At 43.5% G+C, this 19,625-nt stretch overlaps 1 protein-coding gene across 1 annotated transcript in view; it reads left to right on the top strand.

Annotated features, from left to right (window-relative positions):
- HYDIN (HYDIN axonemal central pair apparatus protein) overlaps nt 1–19,625 on the top strand; it is a 121,379-nt gene that overhangs the window by 73,820 nt on the left and 27,934 nt on the right. The window contains exons 45-54 of the mRNA XM_089659226.1: nt 2,393–2,617; nt 8,754–8,971; nt 11,004–11,186; nt 12,016–12,135; nt 12,317–12,476; nt 17,531–17,703; nt 17,962–18,160; nt 18,303–18,402; nt 18,866–18,965; nt 19,037–19,205. Of these exons, the coding sequence (XP_089515352.1) occupies nt 2,393–2,617; nt 8,754–8,971; nt 11,004–11,186; nt 12,016–12,135; nt 12,317–12,476; nt 17,531–17,703; nt 17,962–18,160; nt 18,303–18,402; nt 18,866–18,965; nt 19,037–19,205 (1,647 nt within the window). The remainder of the gene's footprint in view (nt 1–2,392; nt 2,618–8,753; nt 8,972–11,003; nt 11,187–12,015; nt 12,136–12,316; nt 12,477–17,530; nt 17,704–17,961; nt 18,161–18,302; nt 18,403–18,865; nt 18,966–19,036; nt 19,206–19,625) is intronic.

The following is a 19,625-nucleotide window of genomic DNA, read 5'->3' as shown; positions in this document are numbered from 1 at the left end:
CGCAGGCTTCAGATATGGTATAAACAATATAATTTATTAAGACTAACAATACAAAACGCAGTGCAAAACTAAACATAAACACAGTGCAAACAAACCAAACCAAACCACCCACCGATAACAATACATACAATACAAAGAGTAGTCAGGCAGGCCGGGTCAGTAGCAAACGGACAAACGGAGTAGCAGGAACAGGCGGGAGAGTGGTCGGGGTCACAAGCTGGGTTGAGTAACTCACGGGCAGCGCGGTACAGAGGGTCAGGCAGAGAATGGTCAGGGTCACAAGCCAGGGATCAAGCAGGAGAAGTCAGCAGAGGTCAGGATCAGGCAGGGTCGGCAACAAGTCAGACAGGAACAGGAATACAGGGTACAAGGTACAGAGGCCCATGGAAAAACTCACACCAAGGCCCTGACTGTGAGTCTGGCCATTCCTTAAATACAACCCCTGCAATCAGCTTCAGGTGTTTGGCTGATTGCAGGGGTGAGTCTCTGATTGCTGAGAGCACCCGCTGGCCAGCCCTGGTACTGCAGCCCACAAGGCAGGTGAGTCCCACCATTATTGGCAAGTCCATTCCTGACACCTAGTACACATTTTATCTTTGTAATCTTTGGTTAATATCCTATTAAATAAGGTCATACCCAGGTTTCCATTTCCATGCTAATTTTAGCATACCCAGGGTTTGAAATAGAATTCCAGCCTAAACCTAACTAGTCTTAAAAATGTCCCCTCCCTCTCCTAACACCTATGCTGACTTACCTGCGTAATAAAGCTGTATATACTTACTTATTTTCAGCCCATTCCAGCCCAGTTGCATGATCTTGCGCTCCTGTGGCAGCCAGCGGCAGCTGCACAGGAGAAGAGGGAGCGCCTACAACTGCTGGGACATGGGAGCCTGTGGGTTACGTCACTGCTCCCGGGCATTTATTAACCCCTCTCTCCTCCCCCTGTTGTTAACCCCTCTCTCCTCTCCCCTGCAACCACTACTAGCTGACACTGTGGATCATGTGACCAGACCAGAGCGGGCTGACAATAAGTATATACATCTTTTTTACGCAGGTTATTCAGCATACGTGTTAGGAGTGGGGAGGGAGCATTTTTAAGACTAGTTAGGTTGAGACTGGAATTCTACTTTCATCGTTTGTTCCTCATGAATTTACAAATCAATGAAAAAATGATATTTTCAACTGTTTCTTCTTTGAATGTGTCATCCTTAAAATTCCACTTCTTATGGCTTAATACAAGAATAGGCAAATATAAGACAATGGTGCCAGAGCGGGCATGTGGTGTTATTTTCAGTGGCACTCAGAAGATTGTCACATGACTGGCAGTCCAGAGGTCCAAGGGATCCTCTGTTGGGCCCCTGCTTTTTTTGTAAAATTCCATAGGCTGTAATTGATAGCTGACTAAGCTGTGAACTACAAAGCCTGTCCCACTGGTCCTGCAGCCCACCAACCTCCATGATGTTTTAAAGTGTTACTAAACCCAGAACCCTACATTCACTATATCTGGTCTTCCACAGTACACAGAACATGAAAATGCAATTATTTTATTAAATATAAACTGCTAAATACCTTTTCTCATCAGCAGTATATAGCAGTTTTGTGAGCTCTATTAGTGTCCAGCTGAGCACTGGTTAAAGCTTGTATGAGGAGTTTTCATTCGCCTTTGACTTTCCTGTGAGGCTGCATGACCCATGATCCTCTGTCTGGACAGTTCTGATTGGCCCTGTGCTGATCACATGCACCCTCCCAAAGAAAAAAGAAACTGGCTAGCAATACACACTGAACTGAGCATGTGCAGAGTGACTCCTAGAGCTCTGTACTATCAGCAGATGGATTTTAGGACAGTAGACGAAGGGGAGGATCAGAGTAGACAGGATCAAATAGCCTTTTCACACAATGTGGAGGATCCCTTAGGTTCCACAGTCATTATAACAAGTGTGCTTTGCTACATATACAGACTGATTTTACTGTTGTGGGTTTAGTAACACTTTAAAGACTTGCCCGACATCACTGACGGGCAGATGCTGGTCCTTCTCCCTGTACATAGGCCCACCTGCTATGGGCATGAAGACCCTTGGCTTGGTATATTAAAGCCTCAGTATAGTATTTGTTTTACCCCACTCCTTCATGGTGATGGCCTATCCACAAGAGGGGGGTGTGGGGACTGTAATAGAGGCCTAATTTTCTTTATCATATTTTTGTTATATTTATGTAGAAAGGAAACAAAAGTTAAAAAAAGTAAGCCAATCTCCTTTTTAAACAGCATATCATATACAATGACCTGTTTCTGTACCCTCCTGACACTAGGTAGTAGTTACTAAGCCAATAATGGTACATAGGACAATCTATACTTCAGATATCTCTTATTATTTTATTTTTTTCCTCCTGACAGCTTCTTGAAGGCTTTGGCCTGGGTCCTTCTGGTCCTCCAGTCCCACCTCCATACATCTTCTCAGTCATCCCATTCCCAGACAGGAAGGGATCACCTTTTGACCAGGAGACCCTTAGCCACTTCACCTTTATAGCAGCATCCCCAGATGATCCCAATATAATTGTTGAAGAGAAGAAGGATACAGAGCCTGAGCTGGACCCGGCATTGACCATCCCATCATTAAAGGTGAGAAGACCGCTCTACCACTGTGTGTCTTTGGGTGACAGACCAGTGTAGATCTGACAGTCCAGGAGGAGAGATGTCATAGAAATGTTTTATAAAAAATTGCGAAAGCCAGCGCTACAACAAAGGAAAATTAAGCTGCTTGCAATAAAAAGTCAATATACAACCTTAGCTCAAAATAAATAAATATCAATTGCAGTGATAAAAAAATAGTCCAAAAAAAACCTTTTCACCTTTAGTGTTAAATACCTTATAAAATATAACAGTGCTTTTTAAGTCTCTTAGATTGTAAGCTCCAAGGAGCAGGGCACTCCTTACCCTCTTGTATTGAACTGTATTGTTGCTGTATAGACTCCCGTTCAGGGGCGGACTGACAACTCATGGGGCCCCCGTGCAATAGGGGATCATGGGGCCCCTGTGTCCTTGCCCAAACTCAAAAAAACCTATGAGAAAGGTACCAGGGGCATCTCATGGGGCCAATATACTAAGATAGTTATTAAAGAGGTTATTAAATACATTAACGTGTCACCCAATGTATGGTCTCCATTCAGTAGCCAAAAGAGGCATACAAAAAAGGGGGGTTGTGAAAAGAGATTCACAGAAAAGCGGCTACATAATGAACAGAACGTGACACTAAGGGAATAATTTCCAAAAATTATGCTTTATTACACACAAATGAATATGACATATGGGCATTTGCCCTGGTTTACCATCACCTCAGTATGAGACAATACACACAGACCTAAAACCATTTAAAATGACACAAAAACCGGTCTAAATGTATGTGTAGCAGGGAAAATGGCTACATGAGTCTAGTGTCCCTGCAACACAAACACACAGGTGAACACTTCCCTAGGGAGGTGTATCCAAAAATTATGCCATGGGCATACCATAATAGAGGATATAAGGGATTAAACAGTAACCATAATGGCAAATCCCTATCAAGAAATCCAAAAAATTATGCTGTAAATATATCACATGTATGCAATGGAGCAAGCACAATATGCGTCAAAAAGGAGAGTAGCAGGCCTCAGACCTGTATGAAGGAAGACATAAATGTCAAATATATTGTACAATACATTCCTGTGCCGGCACAAGTGGTTGGGGCCCATTCATCTGTAATATAGATAGCTGTTTCCTAGAGCTCTTGGATGGGAATATGCCCCATTTATTTCCAGGATGGAAGAAAAGATGCACACAGCAGCACTCTGCTTGAAATGGTTTCTTCACCACTACATGTGGACTATACACCACTTTTTGTAGGAAAAAACAAGACACATCCCAAAGACTCTTCTGCCTGTTGAAATATATATGGTATATCTTGTTTCCTATACAAGGCACCATGATGTCCCCATCCTGTAGTGAAACAAACAATATGTGGGAAGTCACTGACAGAGCTCACACTCTATAGAAGATATATAGGTCATATAGATCACAGAGGACCATATATCTAATGTCCTGCAACAATCCACTCACCACCTGTGCTATGGATAACGGGAATGAAAGAGAAATCCTTCATAGGTACTGCCATACAGGGCCAAGGCGGCCAAGGAACCACCGCTGACATCCGCCGATATACCGCGGGTTCCAGCCCCTTCTTGGCGCTTGTGCTGCTTAGGCTTGCCTCATGGCTTGTGAAGATGGCTTCCTCCTTATGGGTCAGCGTGCGTTCCACCTAGTGCGCATGACCGGAAGTGACGTATCTGACGTATGACGTCAACGCGTTTCGCCGATGGGCGTATCTCACTCAGCTTCGTCAGGACCAATGAATTGGTCATTGGTCCTGACGAAGCTGAGTGAGATACGCCCATCGGCGAAACGCGTTGACGTCATACGTCAGATACGTCACTTCCGGTCATGCGCACTAGGTGGAACGCACGCTGACCCATAAGGAGGAAGCCATCTTCACAAGCCATGAGGCAAGCCTAAGCAGCACAAGCGCCAAGAAGGGGCTGGAACCCGCGGTATATCGGCGGATGTCAGCGGTGGTTCCTTGGCCGCCTTGGCCCTGTATGGCAGTACCTATGAAGGATTTCTCTTTCATTCCCGTTATCCATAGCACAGGTGGTGAGTGGATTGTTGCAGGACATTAGATATATGGTCCTCTGTGATCTATATGACCTATATATCTTCTATAGAGTGTGAGCTCTGTCAGTGACTTCCCACATATTGTTTGTTTCACTACAGGATGGGGACATCATGGTGCCTTGTATAGGAAACAAGATATACCATATATATTTCAACAGGCAGAAGAGTCTTTGGGATGTGTCTTGTTTTTTCCTACAAAAAGTGGTGTATAGTCCACATGTAGTGGTGAAGAAACCATTTCAAGCAGAGTGCTGCTGTGTGCATCTTTTCTTCCATCCTGGAAATAAATGGGGCATATTCCCATCCAAGAGCTCTAGGAAACAGCTATCTATATTACAGATGAATGGGCCCCAACCACTTGTGCCGGCACAGGAATGTATTGTACAATATATTTGACATTTATGTCTTCCTTCATACAGGTCTGAGGCCTGCTACTCTCCTTTTTGACGCATATTGTGCTTGCTCCATTGCATACATGTGATATATTTACAGCATAATTTTTTGGATTTCTTGATAGGGATTTGCCATTATGGTTACTGTTTAATCCCTTATATCCTCTATTATGGTATGCCCATGGCATAATTTTTGGATACACCTCCCTAGGGAAGTGTTCACCTGTGTGTTTGTGTTGCAGGGACACTAGACTCATGTAGCCATTTTCCCTGCTACACATACATTTAGACCGGTTTTTGTGTCATTTTAAATGGTTTTAGGTCTGTGTGTATTGTCTCATACTGAGGTGATGGTAAACCAGGGCAAATGCCCATATGTCATATTCATTTGTGTGTAATAAAGCATAATTTTTGGAAATTATTCCCTTAGTGTCACGTTCTGTTCATTATGTAGCCGCTTTTCTGTGAATCTCTTTTCACAACCCCCCTTTTTTGTATGCATCTCATGGGGCCCCCTACTGACCCTGGGCCCTCAGGCACTGCCCGAGTTTCCAAATGGTTAGTCCGCACCTGCTCCCGTTATATTGTAAAGCGCTGAGCAAACTGTTGGCGCTATATAAATCCTGTATAATAATAATAATAATAAGTCCCTTTTAAAGAATGATTCATAGAGAGGAAACACTCCAGAGGTGATCGTAAATCTTCCTTTCCATATAAATAAATAGATTGCCAACTCACCAGAGATGGAGGCTGCCTTAATCAAAAGTGCAGCATAAACACATCAAAACATCATTATAACTGGCATTCTAATCCTCCAGCTTCTATTAGACAACTTCATCCACTCATCCACTTCTGTTATGTACTCATAGACCAGCCAAAAAATATGAAAACCATATAGTGTAGTATTTTACCAACAGGGGCGGACTGACCATTCGAGCACTCGGGCACTGCCCGAGGGCCCGGGGTCAGTAGGGGGTAACATAAAATGCCCCTGGTACCTTTTATAGGCCTTTTTGGGTGTGTTTTGAGTGTGGGCAAGGACACAGGGGCCCCATGATCCCCAATTGCCCGGTGGCCCCATGAGTTGTCAGTCCGCCCCTGTTTACCAATATCACATCAACAATCACCTGTGATGTCAATGTACTAATGTGATAAGGTGCTTATCCAAAGACTTCATCTAGCACACATATGCAATGCGCACTCACCATCCATAACCCTAGGTTCCCACCTTTTGCAGAAATGCAGTACAGTCCATTTAACATTATTTCCTATGGAACATATTCACATCTCCACATTTTCACCCGGTGCGTTTTTTTGGAAAGGGTCAGGGACTTTTTTTTTTAATGCAAAAATTTGCATTTTTGGTTCTATAGACTTGAATGGAAATGCTGCAGAAAAGCATGTAGTGCGTTTTTGCTGTGTTTTTGTTACATTTTGCATTTAAATCCGCCTAGCAACAAGAAAAATAAAAAAACCCCACTAAACGCATCAGAAAGTGTAAAAAACGCAATGTAGAAACGGCTCAAACGCAACCTGTATAGGTGTGAACCTAGCCTGACGGCTGCCCGGTAACAGTGCGCAAGATGGCGTTTCATATAAAGTGCAGTTAGCGATTATTGTTCTTATACAGTACTCTCACTCTTCTATATTCTCCTACAGGGGGGCGCTGTCTTGCTCTTGTACTCCAGCATCTCCATAAGGCAATAAGAAAAAGACCGCCATATAGTGTAGTATTTATTAAACTTACACCAAACACAGCCACTTAAGTCCCTAATATGGCAGCGTGACCTCTCACTCTCTCTATTGCCCTATGCGCATCCCAGATGCCCCTGAGGATGCACAGTCATGTGAAATGAGCATAGGGCAATACAGAGAACGAGAGGTTGCGCCACCACTTCGGGTATCCAAGTGGCGGTGTTTGATGTACGTGTCAGTGGCTTTTTAGTATGTTTATGGTTTTTATTGTATGTTTTTAACATTTTGGGCCGGTATTTTATAAATTTAATAAGGGATAATCGTTACCTTTACTTATTCTATAGGAAACGCTATCTTGCTGCACTGTTAACAGGCAGCCTTTATAGTCGGTGAGTGCGCATTGCATATGTGTAGTACAGGAAGTCTTTGGATAAGCACCTTATCACATTAGTATACTGACAACCAGGGCCGGTGCTGCCGATAGGCAAATTAGGCAGCTGCCTAGGGCGCACTGCAACCTAGGGGCACCTGGGTGCAGAACAGGACAGCACTTTCTCTGTGTGGGACACCGCCACATCATTATTGATACTTCAGCTGAGGGGTGGGGCGGCAGAGAGGAGGAAGAAAAGACAGAGGAAGATGCTAGGTGTCTGGGGCCAGTGTAGCAGCTGAGCTGCCACTCCTTCCAGTGTTCATCCCAGACTCAGTCCCTTACTGCAAGCCTGTTGGCGGTTGCTAATCACTGTGGAGTTCCAGCCCTTCTCTTCCCATTCATCAGTGGAGGCGGAGCTGTGCCTGCGGAGGAAGGTAATGTCTGACTATGATGTCACATGTTTGTGTGAGTGTGACCCAGCCGCCAGGCCATCCATCACATGTGCAATGTATCAGTCAGTGATGACATCATCACTATACCACAGCCTGCTCTTCTAGTATGGGCAGCACAGTGGCTTAGTGGTTAGCACTTTCGCCTGGCAGTACTAGGGTTGTAAATTGACAGCGCTATATAAGTACCTGAAATAAATAAATAGTGCCTACTGAGCCTGCTGATCTGTCAGTGTTGGTGACGTTGTGTTGTGTCGGATCTGTCACTGTGTGGGATCGCTCAGTTCAGGTGTTCTCTCTGTGTGTGGGCTGAGCTGCCTGCTGTCACAGAGTTTTATCCCCCCCCCATTGCCTGGGGAATTCCAGCCTGGGATCTGTCAGAGTGTGGATCCATCATCCTCCACTCACCTTGCCACTGCCAGCCACAGATAGTCCGTCCGTGACATTGATTTTGTCTTTAATATTGGTGCTGGTGGCATCTTATGGCACTTATTTTTGCAAATTAAAAGAAATTTAGCAGTTTCATGGTTTGTTGAATAAATAGGTTCTACTGTTTATAAAATTAATTCATTAATTTTGTTTGGGGGGGCGCAAGTAGCTAGGGCGCAAAATAGTCTAGCACCGGCTCTGCTGACAACACAGGTGTTTGTTGATGTGATATTGGTAAAATATTACAGTATATGTTTTTCATATTTTTTGGATGGGCTATGAGCACATAACAGAAGTGGATGAGTGGATGGAGGATTGGATTGCCAGTAATAATGATGATGCTCTGATGCGTTTATGCTGCACTTTTTTGATTAAGGCAGCCTCCACCTCTGGTGAGTTGGCAATCTACTTAATTATATGGAAAAGAAGATTTAAGATCACCCGTGGAGTATTTACTCTTTATGAAGCATTCTTTAAAAAGGACTTAAAAAGCACTGTTATATTTTATAAGAACTTTAACAATAATAGTGAAAAATTTTTTGAACTATGTTTTAGTGCTGCTGTTGTTAGTTATTTACATAGAAATGTTTTGCTGTGTATGAGGAGCAGACTAAACAGATGGAATTCAGAGTGCCTGTGAGTTATTGTAGAGATATCAGGTGTATAGGTGTAGTATAGCCGCGTCATGAGATCTTTATCATGTGTGATCGTAGGAGGAGCAGGTGACACCTACGAAGAGTCGCAGCAAGAAAGAGAAAGGCGGAGACACGGGCCGAGAGAGCCAGAAGGACAAGAGACGCTCCTCCTCTCTCCGCAAGAACCAGCAGAACCAGGACAGCCGTTCACCACCACCACCCGGCGCCAGGACACCTGTCTCTGACCAGGAGCACAGCAGCCTAGCAGGAGAGGCTCAACAAGAAAAAATCCAAAAGTAAGATGATGTTCTGTTTGTTTTATTGCTATTTCGTCATTCTTTAACACTGACACTCAGCCTCAATATAGCCCCAACTTGGGCTATTCAGCAAACTCTGCCTTGATCAACTTACAATGGAAGCCCCAAAGAAGGGGGAGGCCCATCCTCTGAAACATGTTGGCTGTATCTGAAGTTCTTGTTCAATAGGAATTTTAAACAAGTTTCTGAGCACACGGTTTGATGTTCTGAAGCACAATTCCTCCATTGCGTTCAGAGAGGCAGCAGCTTAGGACCTGAACCAGATCTACACACAACATGCTATTAGGACAGGTTTTCCTCCTCCAAAGAGAACACCCTCCCTTTCCATTTACAATAAAATGAATTCCTATTTCTTTTGGTACTGCTTTAGCACACATCTATCCAGGGGCGGACTGACCATTTGGAAACTCGGGCAGTGCCCGAGGGCCCGGGGTCAGTAGGGGGCACTATGAGATGACCCTCATACCTTTTTCATAGGCTTTTTTGAGTTTGGGCAAGGACACAGGGGCCCCATGATCCCCTATTGCCCGGGGGTCCCATGAGTTGTCAGTCCGCTACTGCATCTATCAGTAGGGTATATGTTTGAAAGAATTCAGCAGATTTGTATTACACCACAGATTAGCAAGTAAATAAACAGTAAAAATGCATGGATGTCCATGGAAGACAACAGAAGTGGATGATCGCAGGATCCACTCTATGGTAAAGGAAAACCCATTCACAACATCCAGACAAGTGAAGGACACTCTCCAGGAGGTGGGCGTATCATTGTCAAGGTCTACAATCAAGAGAAGATTTCACAAGAGCAAATACAGAGCGTTCACCACAAGGTGAAAACCATTCATAAGCCTGCAGAATAGAAAAGCCAGATTAGACTTTGCCAAAAAACATCTAAAAAAGCCAGACCGTTCTGGAAAAGCATTCTTTGAATGAATGAATCTAAGATTAATCTGTACCAGAATGACGGGAAGAAAAAAGTGTAGAGAAGGCTTGGAACAGCTCATGTTCCAAAGCACACAGCTTCATCTGTAAAACATGGTGGAGGCAGTGTGATGGCATGGGCATGCATGGCTTCCAGTGGAACTGGGTCATTGGTGGTTATTGATGATGTGACAGAAGACAGCAGCAGCCGGCTGAATCCTGCAGTGTTTAGAGATCTACTGTGAGCCCAGAGTCAGCCAAATGCAGCAAAGTTGATTGGACGGCGCTTCACAGTACAGATGGACAATGATCCAAAACACACTGCAAAAGCAACCCAGGAGCTTTTGAAGAAAAAGAAGTGGAATATTCTGCAATGGCCAAGTCAATCACCTGATCTCAACCCAATTGAACATGCATTTCACTTGCTGAAGGCAAAACTAAAGGCAGAAAGACCCACAAACAAAGAACAACTGAAGACAGCTACAGTTAGAGCCTGGCAAAGCATCAGAAAGAAGGAAACCCAGTCTTTGGTAATGTCCATGGGTTCCAGACTTCAGGCAGTCATTGCCAGTAAAGGATTCTCAGCAAAATATTAAAAATTAACATTTTATTTATGATTATAGTCATTTGTCCAATTATATTTGAGCCCCTGAAAATGGAGGGACTGTGTATAAAATTGGTTGCAGTTCCGAATATTTATACTTGATATTCATGCTCAACCCCTTGAATTAAACTGAAAGTCTGCACTTCAAATTCATTTGGATAGGTTTGTTTTAATTTATTCTGGTGGCATACGGAGCCAAAAGTATGAAAATTGTGCCTGTGTCCAAATATATATGTACATAACTGTATATTCAGAGAAAGCCTCAATAACACCAGTATAGTGTTTTAAGCAGCAAATGGGTGGCTTCCCAGTCTCAGGTTACCTCTATAGGCAGCAGATTGTGACTTATTGATCAAATGTCAATGTGTTATAATACTTATCATCACTGTATTGATCATTGTGCTGTAAATCATCTATGGTTGGTGGCTGCTTGTTTCATTCGCCCAGCAGCAGAATGTACATAACTGTCATATCTGTTTCTGTTTCTAGACTAGGATTGTTCCGCTGGGTGGTCCCAGCTGGAGGACAAGTCCTGCTACGCATTCATTTCCACTCCAACAGTGTTGGGAACTTTGACCAAACCCTCAACTTTGAGCTTGTTGGAACCCGGCGCAGGTACCAGCTGTACTGCCGTGGCATCTGTTCCTTTCCTACAGTCAGCCAGGACCCCAAGTAAGTGTCAGTAATTGGGAGGACCCACAGGTGTTGTCATCCACATGGGGACACACGAACCTTCACATCATCATATTGAACACTGAAACATTCTTTTTAGAATAATATAGAATTCTTTGTAAGGAATGCCATTACCATGGAAGGATTAAAGGGTTAGTTCACCTTTACCTAAGAACTGCCTATGCAGGTAAGGGGCCCCTGTAGATAAAAACACACTGTGCAGCTTTGACCAAAGTTAAATAATGCCCTTGCTATAGGTGCAGGCCCAATACATACCTCCTGAAAACTGTCTGAAAAACTCCTAGAGATGTCTTCATCCCATCCTGTCTCATTGGTAGGACATTTCTGAAACACTCCCACCCAATCCAAACCACTTTTGCAAGCATCTCTCTCTCCTGTCACAGTAACTCTGAGCTCAGCAATGCTGCAGTGGATGAGATAGTGGACCGCACAAGTGTTTGGCTTTGAGAGCTTGCTCCTGTGATGCTGAGGGTGAGCAGTAACAGGTGGGAGTGTCTTAGTAACGTCCTAGCAACAAGGCAGGACAGGATGCTGCCATCCCTGGGAGTTTTTCTACCAGGCTTTGGGGAGGGGAGAAAATTAAATGGCCTACACTTATAAAAAGGGTATTATCCAACTTTAGTCAAAGCTGCACAGTTTGTTTTTTATCTGCAGGCATCCTTTACCTGCATAGGAAGTTTTTTTGGTAAAGGTGAACTAACCCTTTTAAATTTCAGGTACATGACTGTGGTATATGCGAGAGACATTCCTCATATGATTCTGTTGCTTATTAAATAACCAGGTAAATGGTTATTGCTTTGATTTTCAGAATCGTTTTCCCCCATCGAAAGAAGGACACCAAAAGTGATGAAATTGTACAGAAGAAGTTTATCCTAAGCAGCGGCACATTTGATTTTGGGCCTCTGTTGTGTGGGAAGAGCCGTGAGAAGTGAGTACATCAGATTGCTGCATCTGACTCATGATTGGGTGGTTAGATGGTAATAAGCCTAGGGTGGGGTCCTATGTGGTGGGATCATGTCTGTCAAGCTGTATAAATTATAAGAGGCTTCTAGTAAGAATGGGTGCAATGACACTCAATCACAGACTGTGATCTCAACTGCCCTCTACAGGTATAAAGCGGGACAGTACCCAGAGAACATGGAGAAGCTCACCATCTATAATGCATCACCTATGGAGTCCGAGGTGATTTTCTGCTTCCAACATGATGTAAAAGCCGCCACCTTCATACTGGATCCACCGATCATGACGCTCAGGCCGGATGAGAAGCAGGTTTTCTACTTTCTTTGATATCCAGCTATTATGTACCCTAACATATCTGTTATATAATTCAAATGTAAGTGCAGCGCTAAAGCATAAGTGACAAATGTAATCATAAAGTGCTTACGTGATGTGGTGAGCTTCTCCCCCTAGGAGGATCCTTTGCTGGTTTTACATAGCCCTGACCCTGGAGATGTCTGGTCCCTATTTGTGGCTTTCTGAGACCCCCCCCCATAAGGATCAACATTAACCTCCTTGGCGGTATTCCCGAGTGTAGCTCGGGGTAAAGTTTCAGCACACACTGTGCAGCTTTGACCAAACTACACTCGGGCTTACCATGCGACGTTGCTCCGGGATCTGTTCTTCTCTTACCTTGTCCTGCGCTCCCGTGATGTCCCCCCTGCAGTGTCCCCAGCAATGTCCTGCGGCCGATGCCGGAGTCTGTCTTCTGGGTTCCGTTCCATGCGACATCGGGATGTACGGGGACGGATCGGCGGGAAATTTGAAAATGACAAAAAGTGTCATTCACTAAAATCACTAAAATCACATAGTATAACATTCCTGTATCAAACCATTTCACATACATTTTGTCCCGAGTGCTTTGTCCTGTGCCCTGCCTGCATTTTTACTGTTCTTTCTGCCTGGAAACTGAGAAACGTCCATGGCGTCCAAAAAGCGTCCCTTTAGGTCAAATTCGGTTTTAGACCGGCTAGAGAACAGCGATAGTAAATCAGAACTACTTGCAGAATTGAGTGATAATGATTCGTGGGGAAATTTGTCATCAGACACTGAAAATGATTCTGCGACTAATGTTGTGCAACTTGGCGCTATATTTCAAATTTCAGTGTTTTTGGTTTGATTATATTATTGAATTAAATTTGTTATTATATTATTATTTTTTATGATTATTTATTAAATTAGAATTTATGATTTCCTGTTTCAAATTTTAACATACGCGGGATGTTTACTAGACTTTTGTTCGGACAGATTTCAGTGAGTTATTCCTAAAAATTACAGGCCTACTAAAAAAAAAATACATATTTCCATGCAAAGAAATGTTCCGCTTTGAGCACAGAAATATGGACATAATCAGACCGCTAGGGAGGTTAACGGTATTGTACATGTAGCGTTCTGGTGAGTGCACATCCATAGAAGGTTGTGAATTCCTATGTTGGATCATGCGCACTCTTGAGCATCCCAGCTGGTATTGCTGCACATTGCAGTTCCACGAACACCGGGCATTGCTGTGACCTGTAGTGCCACGGACTATGTATAATCACTATTATTGCTAAATAAGCACACATATATCACTTGGCACTTCTGTGACCTGCAGAGCCACGGACTATCCACTATTTATATTCAGAATGTTAGAGTTTTTTATGATTTTATGATTCTATGTGATCTGAGACATTTTATTTGATTTATTTCACTGGAATATTGTATGAACAGTTCTACTCACATAAGCACTTTATGATTGCATTTGTCACTTACGCTTCAGTTCTGCACTTACATTTGAATTGATTACTTTGAGTTTGTTACCTTGCCTTTTGTGCTAGCGGCTACTATATTTTCTGTGCTCGCCTCATATATTGTGTTATATATCTATTATACACTCGCCCCCTATGTGTGGGTGTGCTGGTAGCAGGGACGGACTGACAACTCATGGGCCCCCGGGCAATAGGGGATCATGGGGCCCCTGTGTCCTTGCCCAAACTCAAAAAAGCCTATGAAAAAGGTACCAGGGGCATCTCATGGGGCCCCCTACTGACCCCGGGCCCTCGGGCAGTACCCGAGTTTCCAAATGGTCAGTCCGCCCCTGGCTGGTAGCCATGTTTCAAGTATTATTTAATTTCCTCTGGAATTCAGAGGATAGGTTGTATGGTTCATGTGCAGATCTCTTCATTCCTGTTTATTATTCCTGTCTATTATTGTTGAATTGTATCATCCCAACTGACCTCCAGGAAATGAGTGAGACTGAGATTTCTTTCAGTGGGCAACACAGGATGAAAGTATAAAACCTCAGGAGAGAAATGGACACTAGGCATGTTGAAAACTGACGGCCAGCCGCCTTAAGGCAATAACCCTTCCATCTCACAGATGCCGAGTTTTGTTTAGTTCCCTTAATAGAATGTATATTTACTATCACATTTTTGGTGAAAAATCGCTTTGTTTATCCGTACTGATCATATAGGCGATCTACTGCAGACTGCTGTATTACTTATCTTTGCTGACCAAATAGACGGCCTTCTCCAGACTGCTGTACCGCTAATCTGTGCTGAAATAGGTGGCCTACTCCATACTGAACATACAGTATAGGTGGCTCGCCTTGGACTGCTGTACTGCTCATCTGTACTGACCATTTAGATGGCCCACTCCAGACTGGGTATCTGTACTGACCGTATAGACCAGGGGTGGGCAAACTTTTTGACTTGAGGGCCGCAATGGGTTCATATATTGGACCCGGGGGCCGGACCAAGAGTAGATGAATGATGTGTATGTGTCATCCATAGTAAGTATAGTAATATTCCCCCATAGTAAGCATAGTAATTAATCCTCCATATAGTAATTCATCCCCCATAGTAATTCATCCCCCATAGTAATTAATCCCCCATATAGTAATTCATCCCCCATAGTAATTCATCCCCCATAGTAATTCATCCCCCATATAGTAATTCATCCCCCATAGTAATTAATCCCCCATATAGTAATTCATCCCCCATAGTAATTCATCTCCCATATAGTAATTCATCCCCCATATAGTAATTCATCCCCCATAGTAATTCATCCCCCCTATAGTAATTCATCCCCCATAGTAATTCATCCCCCCTATAGTAATTCATCCCCCATAGTAATTCATCCCCCATATAGTAATTCATCCCCCCATATAGTAATTCATCCCCCATATAGTAATTCATCCCCCCATATAGTAATTCATCCCCCATATAGTAATTCATCCCCCATATAGTAATTCATCCCCCATAGTAATTCATCCCCCCATATAGTAATTCATCCCCCATATAGTAATTCATCCCCCATAGTAATTCATCCCCCATAGTAATTCATCCCCCATATAGTAATTCATCCCCCATATAGTAATTCATCCCCCATAGTAATTCATCCCCCCTATAGTAATTCATCCCCCATAGTAATTCATCCCCCATATAGTAATTCATCCCCCATAGTAATTCATCCCCCCTATAGTAATTCATCCCCCCTATAGTAATTCATCCCCCATAGTAATTCATCCCCCCTATAGTAATTCACCCCCCATAGTAATTCATCCCCCCTATAGTAATTCATCCCCCACATAGTAATTCATCCCCCATATAGTAATTCATCCCCCCATATAGTAATTCATCCCCCATATAGTAATTCATCCCCCATATAGTAATTCATCCCCCATAGTAATTCATCCCCCCATATAGTAATTCATCCCCCATATAGTAATTCATCCCCCATAGTAATTCATCCCCCATAGTAATTCATCCCCCATATAGTAATTCATCCCCCATAGTAATTCATCCCCCATATAGTAATTCATCCCCCATAGTAATTCATCCCCCCTATAGTAATTCATCCCCCATAGTAATTCATCCCCCATATAGTAATTCATCCCCCATAGTAATTCATCCCCCCTATAGTAATTCATCCCCCCTATAGTAATTCATCCCCCATAGTAACTCATCCCCCCTATAGTAATTCATCACCCATAGTAATTCATCCCCCCTATAGTAATTCATCCCCCACATAGTAATTCATCCCCCATATAGTAATTCATCCCCCATATAGTAATTCATCCCCCATATAGTAATTCATCCCCCCTATAGTAATTCATCCCCCATATTAAGTCCCCAAGTCCCCCCTGTGTCAATTCACTTACCTTTGCTCCTCGCGTTCCTCTAGCCATGTTCCCGCGCCGTTCAGGTGTAGCATGAACATCTGTCTCCTATGAGGATCTGTCTCCCTCGACGTATCTGCGCATGTGCCAGTTTCAGGCATTAGCAGCCGATCGGCGATCTCCGGCACATGCGCAGATACGTCGAGGGGGACAGATCCTCATAGGAGACAGATTTTCATGCTACACGGCGGACTGTGAGAGGAGCCTAGCGGGAGCCTAGCTCCGCGGGCCGGATTATAAGGTCCGCCGGGCCGTATACGGCCCGCGGGCCGTAGTTTGCCCATTGCTGGTATAGACACTCCAGATTGCTTTGCTGCTTATCTACACTGAACATATAGATGGCTTGTGCTGGACTGCTGGACTGCTTATCTATACTGACTATATAGGCAGCCCATTCTACTCTTCTGTACTGACCATATATATGGCCCACTCTGCAGTGCTGTACTTCTTACCTGTACTAACCATATACTGTAGATAGTAAGCTCTGGACCACTGTTTATCAATACCGGCCATATAGACAGCATGATCCAGACTGCTGGTATTGTGACATAATGGGGGGGATTTACTAAAATTGGAGTGCTCCGAATCTTCTGCAGCTGTGCATGGTAACCTATCAGCTTCTAACAGCTTGTTCAACTAAGCTTTGACAATAAGTGCCTGGTCAAAGCGGTGCAATTTCAAGTGCTATCTGCGAATTGAAATCGCACCTGAAATCACATCTAATGAATGTGAACGTCAGTGTCTTAACATGTACAATTTAATGCAGCATGATTTCTAAAGTAGCCCTTGCAGTTTATTGCAATTTCACATACTTAGAATATAATGGAAATCACAAAGCAAATTGCAAGAAATCTTTGAAAATCTTCACAAATCCCAATAAAATCTTTAGAAATCGCATCCGAAATCACGCTGAAATCGCACACAAATTGCTTGATTTTAAATCGCAGCAGTGTGATCGGTGACTAAAACCTGGAAGCTGATTGGTTTCTATGCGGAGTTTCACCAGGGTTTGCATTCTTCAGCTTTAGTAAATAGCCCCCAATGTGACTTTCTCCGAAGGTGTTCACACTCTGCAAAAATACAGACAGACCTTATCATGAACATAGCATTAGCCAATTCACTGACTTCTATCTGATCTGCAGTAATGCCCATATGTGTTCCCTTCTAGGAGCTCTCCATATGGGCCTACCCAACCTCCCCAGGATTGGTTGAGGATAATATTGTGTGCTGCATTAAGGACAACCCAGAGCCTGTCATATTCCACTTGTGTTGTCGCGGCGTGCGTCCAGAACTTGAACTAGACCGCAAGCAAGTTCACTTTGAGAAAATTCTGGTGCATCGGTAAGACAGATGAGGACCAAATACCCAATTTCAGAGACCCCAAGTTACCTCGGTGTAAATGGGGATCAGCCTTTGCTGCTTATGCTGTTGTCTGTTTCTGACTTTTGGTGGTGTGCAGTCATCTAGTTTTCCATCTCCCATTGATGTATAGTCATCTTGTATTCTGTGCTCCAATGATGTACAGTTATCTAGCTGTATGCGTGTTATACATAGATTCTGCGTGTCACATTCTCATTCTCTGATTTGCACAAATAACAGGAAAGACACCAAAACCATCTTCCTGAGGAACAGTACTTTCCTGCCGGCAGCTTGGCGGGTGACGGGCCTGGAGAATCTGGGCGATGACTTCTCTGTGTCACAGGATCAGGGTATTGTTGCTCCCCGATCAGAGTATGGATTACAGCTCCACTTCAAAGCTGCCAAAGCCACCAACGTCAAGAAGTTTATTCGCCTGGAGGTATTGAAGCCTACTGATTTCCTAAACCTTCCTTTGTGCAGGGGACTCTGTGTTTCCTTGAGTTTATTGCATTACTTGATCTCTTGAAGATGGAAATCTCTCAGTGGTTGACCTATCAGAATATTCTGTCTTCTCCATGCAGGTCTCTGATGTGGAGAACATTCTGGGGATTGTCCAGCTGGAAAACATCCATGTGTTTGCAGAGTCTTATGACGTGTCCCTAGATATCAGCTTCCCAAAAGGTACTCAAAGTTCACCATTCCCATTTCTAGATTATCAAACTGGACATTCTATGTACACATATAGAATATTACCATTCATCATGTTTTGTATCCATGTTATGTAAATAAATGACTAGGGCAACCTCTTGTCATCCATTGACAAAACTCAACTGTTCACCTTTCATGAATTCTACTTCAAGACTTATCTGTTCTCCACCTCTCCCATCTGCCCTCCTCCTCTTCCATCTGCCCTTCACCATTTATACCCACCCCCTACCTCTGCCTTTCCTTCCTGCCCTTTACCTCCCCTTTCTGCCCTTCATCTCTTCTACCTGCCCTAAATCTCTCCCATTAACCCCTTTCTCATTGTGTAAAGTGTTGCTTACCTTCTAGTATGTAAACTGTCTTGGTCAGGGAACTCTTTTACTCTTGTGTCCTGTATTTCCTGTAAGTTGTATTGAACACATTTTTCCTCTCATTGCAGGCACAGATGGTGGATTGGATTTTGGGGTGGTGAAGGTGATGGATGAAGCTAAGCATAGTCTGTCACTGAAGAACAAAGGCAAATATGAGATTGGCTTTAGGTGAGTGTTTCAGACCTTTGTCGCTCCTTCTTGATGGTGTGTTGGTGTGTAATCTCCTTTCCTGTCCACAGTTTCTCTCTGGAAGCCTCCAGTCCTGGAATGCCTGATCTGAACTCTATATTCACCATATTGCCCCAGAAAGGAACTCTCAGCCCCAGTGACCGGGCTACTCAGGTACAGATCATCTTCCAAGCCAAGAAGGAAGTGCAGATTACAGATAAACCCATCTTGAAATGTCAGGTGAGTAATGCTGGACTCACTCAGTATATTGATTGAACTCACGCATTAGATTGATGTCGGACTCGCTCAGATTTATGTCTGACTCGCTCAGTAGACTAATGTTGGACTCACTCGGTAGACTGATGTTGGACTCACTCATTAGATTTATTTTGGACTTTCTCAGTAGATTTATAAAGGACTCAATAGATTGATGTTGGACTTACTCGGTAGATTGATGTTGGACTCACTCGGTAGATTGATGTTGGACTCAATCGGTAGATTGATGTTGGACTCACTTGGTAGAATAATGTTGGACTCACTTGGTAGATTGATGTTGGACTCACTTTGTAGATTGATGTTGGACTCACTCTGTAGATTGATATTGGACTCGCTCAGAAGACTGATGTTGGACTCATTCTAATCCTTCTCTCCTTCTATTCC

Source organism: Staurois parvus, unplaced genomic scaffold (genome assembly GCF_062004578.1).
Source record: "Staurois parvus isolate SC_StPar_1 unplaced genomic scaffold, SC_StPar_1.0 ptg001136l, whole genome shotgun sequence".
NCBI lineage: Eukaryota > Metazoa > Chordata > Amphibia > Anura > Ranidae > Staurois > Staurois parvus.
The sequence above is the reverse complement of the archived record's forward strand: the minus strand, read 5'-3'. Positions and strand labels throughout refer to the sequence as shown.